This window comes from Oncorhynchus clarkii, chromosome 6, assembly GCF_045791955.1.
Source record: "Oncorhynchus clarkii lewisi isolate Uvic-CL-2024 chromosome 6, UVic_Ocla_1.0, whole genome shotgun sequence".
Classification (NCBI taxonomy): domain Eukaryota; kingdom Metazoa; phylum Chordata; class Actinopteri; order Salmoniformes; family Salmonidae; genus Oncorhynchus; species Oncorhynchus clarkii.
In genome coordinates, this window is record NC_092152.1 from 82,697,615 (window position 1) to 82,701,363 (window position 3,749).

General features: G+C 46.2%; 1 protein-coding gene across 1 annotated transcript; it reads left to right on the forward strand.

Moving 5' to 3' along the window:
* Positions 1-1,758: 1,758 nt before the first annotated feature.
* Positions 1,759-3,440, forward strand: LOC139412262 (relaxin-3 receptor 1-like). Its single transcript, XM_071159100.1, has one exon. The coding sequence runs from the start codon at positions 1,775-1,777 to the stop codon at positions 2,981-2,983; it is 1,209 nt and encodes a 402-aa protein (XP_071015201.1). The 5' UTR covers positions 1,759-1,774; the 3' UTR covers positions 2,984-3,440.
* The last annotated feature ends 309 nt before the right edge of the window (positions 3,441-3,749 follow it).

Consider the following 3,749-nt stretch of genomic DNA (forward strand, 5'->3'; position numbering starts at 1 on the left):
TGTCAGGGACCTTTTTTCCCCTATAAAAACAGCAGCCCGCCGCGACCGGGAGACCCCATGGACGACGCAGCCTGTCCCATCGCGACTCCGGTGGCGGGCCGGGGCGCAAGCACGCTGACACCGTCGCCAGGTGTACGGTGTTTCCTCCGATACATTGCTGTGGCTGGCTTCCGGGTCAAGCGGGCATGGTGTCAAGAAGCAGTGCGGCTTGGCTGGGTCGTGTTTCGAAGGACTGTAACTACCAAGTACTCTATGTGGACACCTGCTCATCAAACATCTCATTCCAAAATCATGGGCATTGATATGGAGTTGGTCCCCCTTTGCTTCTATAACAGCCTCCACTCTTCTGGGAAGGCTTTCCACTAGATGTTGGAACATTGCTGGAGGGACTTGCTTCCATTCAGCCACAAGAGCATAAGTGAGGTTGGGCACTGATGTTGGGCGATTAGAGATTCCTCATAGTCAGCGTTCCAATTCATACCAAAGGTGTTCAATGTGGTTAAGGTCAGGGCTCTGTGCAGGCCAGTCAAGTTCTTCCACACCGATCAACAAACCATTTCTGTATGGACCTCGCTTTGTGCATGGGGGAATTGCCATGCTGGAACAGGAAAGGGTCTTTCCCAAACTGTTGCCACAAAGTTGGAAGAACAGAATTGTCTAGAATGTCACTGTTTTCTGTAGCATTAAGTTTTCCCTTCACTGGAACTAAGAGGCCTAGCCTGAACCATGAAAAACAGCCCCAGACCATTATTCCTCTTCCACCAGACTTTACAGTTGGCACTATGTATTTGGACAGGTAGCATTCTCCTCGCATCCGCCAAACCCAGATTAGTCTGTCCGACTGCCAGATAGTGAAGCGTGATTCATCACTCCAGAGAACATGTTTCCACTGCTCCAGAGTCCAATGGCGGCGAGCTTTATACCACTCCAGCTGACTCTTGGCATTGCGCATGGTGACTTTAGGCTTGTGTGTGGCTGCTCTGCCATGGACACCCATTTCATGAAGCTCCAGTTCTTGTGCTGATGTTGCTTCCAGAGGCAGTTTGGAACTCGGTATTGAGTGTTGCAACCAAGGCCAGACGATTCTTATGGGCTTCAGCATTCGGCGGTGCTGTTCTGTGAGCTTGTGTGGCCTACCACTTCCCAGCTGAGCCGTTAATGCTCCTAGACATTTCCAAATTTGACGACCTGACTTGTTGGAAAGATGGCATCCACATTGAAATTCACTGAGCTCTTCAGTAAGGCCATTCTACTGCCAATGTTTGTCTATGGAGATTGCATGGCTGTGTGCTCAGTTTTATACACCTGTCAGCAAAGGGTATGGCTGAAATAGCTGGATCCACTCATTTGAAGGGGTGTCCACGTTCTTTTATACATATAGTGTAATTTATTTTATTTTGGTATCTGAAAATTCATATTTTTGTCGAGACCTATCAGCAGTTTATTCACAAAGGTCCATCACAGAAAGGTCCATCACAGAAAGGTCCATCATGTCTCAAACGACCAATCCACGCGATGCAGGGGCAGGCGCTGTGAACACGCACGACTACGCACCTGTATAAGACTCCAGTCAAGATGCAAAGTTTCACATTGATTGCGGCGTTATATAGGACTGTAGACACGATAACTTTTATCATACAAGCTTCAATTACATAAAATGAACAGCTAAAATAAGCACTCAACTGTATGGAGCGCGAGGACTATTCTGTGATAGGCCATCGAGAAGCGACCTGATGCTAGTAGAAGCACCGGTGTTGCATTCTTATCTGTGAGGATGGGCGAGCTACTCAACCACAGCGGGATTTTGGCATTGAACAGGACTTTAATGGATGATGACAAATTCGGCAGTCTGGAGGATATTGACGTGACCGCGGACGGCACTCCGATTCTAAGGATAATCATCTCCGTTGTTTACTCCATTGTGTGCGCGGTAGGGTTAATTGGGAACTTGTTAGTCTTTTTCCTAATGAGGTTAAAACAGGGCCGGAAGAAATCGAGTATTAACTTTTTCATCATCAACTTGGCAGTGACGGACTTCCAGTTTGTGTTGACTCTGCCGTTCTGGGCAGTGGACACCGCACTGGACTTCAGCTGGCCGTTTGGAGACGCCATGTGTAAAATCATCCTTTCCGTAACAGTTATGAACATGTACGCTAGCGTGTTCTTTCTGACTGCTATGAGTGTGACCAGATACTGGTCTGTCGCCTCGGCTCTGAAGAACCGGTCGAGACAGAGGTCGTGTTCGGTGAAATTGGTGTGCGCGGTGCTGTGGGTCTCCGCAACCATTGCCACAGCACCCACTACCATTTTCTCCTCAGTGACCGTAGTGGCGGGGGAGAAGCTCTGCCTCATCAGGTTCCCTGAGGGACATGACTGGCTCGCGCTCTATCATCTCCAAAAAATCATCATAGCGTTCGTAATACCCATGCTGATAGTGTCCGTCTGCTATCTGATGCTCTTACGGTTTATCCGTCTGAGGAGCATGAACAACAACCACCCCAAAAGGAGGTCGAGGGTGACCAAATCTGTCACCATCGTCGTCCTCTCCTTCTTTCTTTGCTGGATGCCAAATCACGCCATCACATTCTGGGGTGTATTGGTGAAATTTAACGCTGTCAATTGGGATAAATCCTACTATTTGGTCCACACCTATGTATTCCCGGTGACTGTGTGCCTCGCGCATGCCAATAGCTGCTTGAACCCAGTTCTGTATTGTCTCATGCGACGTGAATTCAGAAAGATGCTGAAGGATTTGTTTTGGAGAATTTCCTCACCAGCCATCTCCAAAGCCTGTACAATACGTACGTTTACGGGGACGTGCAACACACGTGTAACACACGACGACAACCAAGGGGTTATTCCATTGAATGTTCTAGACACCACACAATGTCGACTGTCCTTTATTGACAGACCGGATCTTCCCGCAATACCGGGTCTACCCGGAATGGCACCTGAAGATTCACAGTGCATCCACCAGACATAATTAACTTACTCTGTGAAACGACTTGCTGTAATTACGCATGCATTTTGGAACTATAAATGACAGAGTTCTTGAGTTCCCAATGTTGTCATTACCCACGAGGCACCAATTGCGCAGAGTAGGCCAACGGAGTGAAAAGCAGTATTTACAGAAATTTGGTGCGTCCCTGGCACGCACTGGAATGGGTAGGACATGTACTTGGTCAACTTTGCGCGCAATGATTACATGTTGATTTTAAGATAAGAGAGTCACAAATTTAGAGTACACCGAAGTCCATATTCCCTGTGGATATTATGCCCATTGTTGGAATGTTGAGATGTTTCTTCTGTCTTCCATTCAAGCTCACACATTGCCATTCAGAGCCAATGCACACATTTTTGGTACATGAAAATGGAAATAAATGTGATCTTATTAATATGTTATCAGTGCTTCTGTTGTGGTATCTGAATATATGGCTGAATGTAAAAGGGTCATTACAATGTATGTGAAATAAAGAGAATATAAATTAAGCATCTTGGTCGATTGATATATTGTGTGGGTCAATTTGCTAGATATCAATTACTAAAACTCATTAGATGTCGAGAAATGGTCGATTGAAGATATTCAATGCGTTATTGGAGATTACTTAATGCGTAAGGCCGCACAAGTTGAGCTGTAACTGCGACGATATAATGAATTGCAAGTAGACAGTACTTTATAAATAAAGATAAGCATATTTGAATGTGTATTTTCTTCGTTCATATAGAGAGTTTGAGAAGGTTGCCAACTC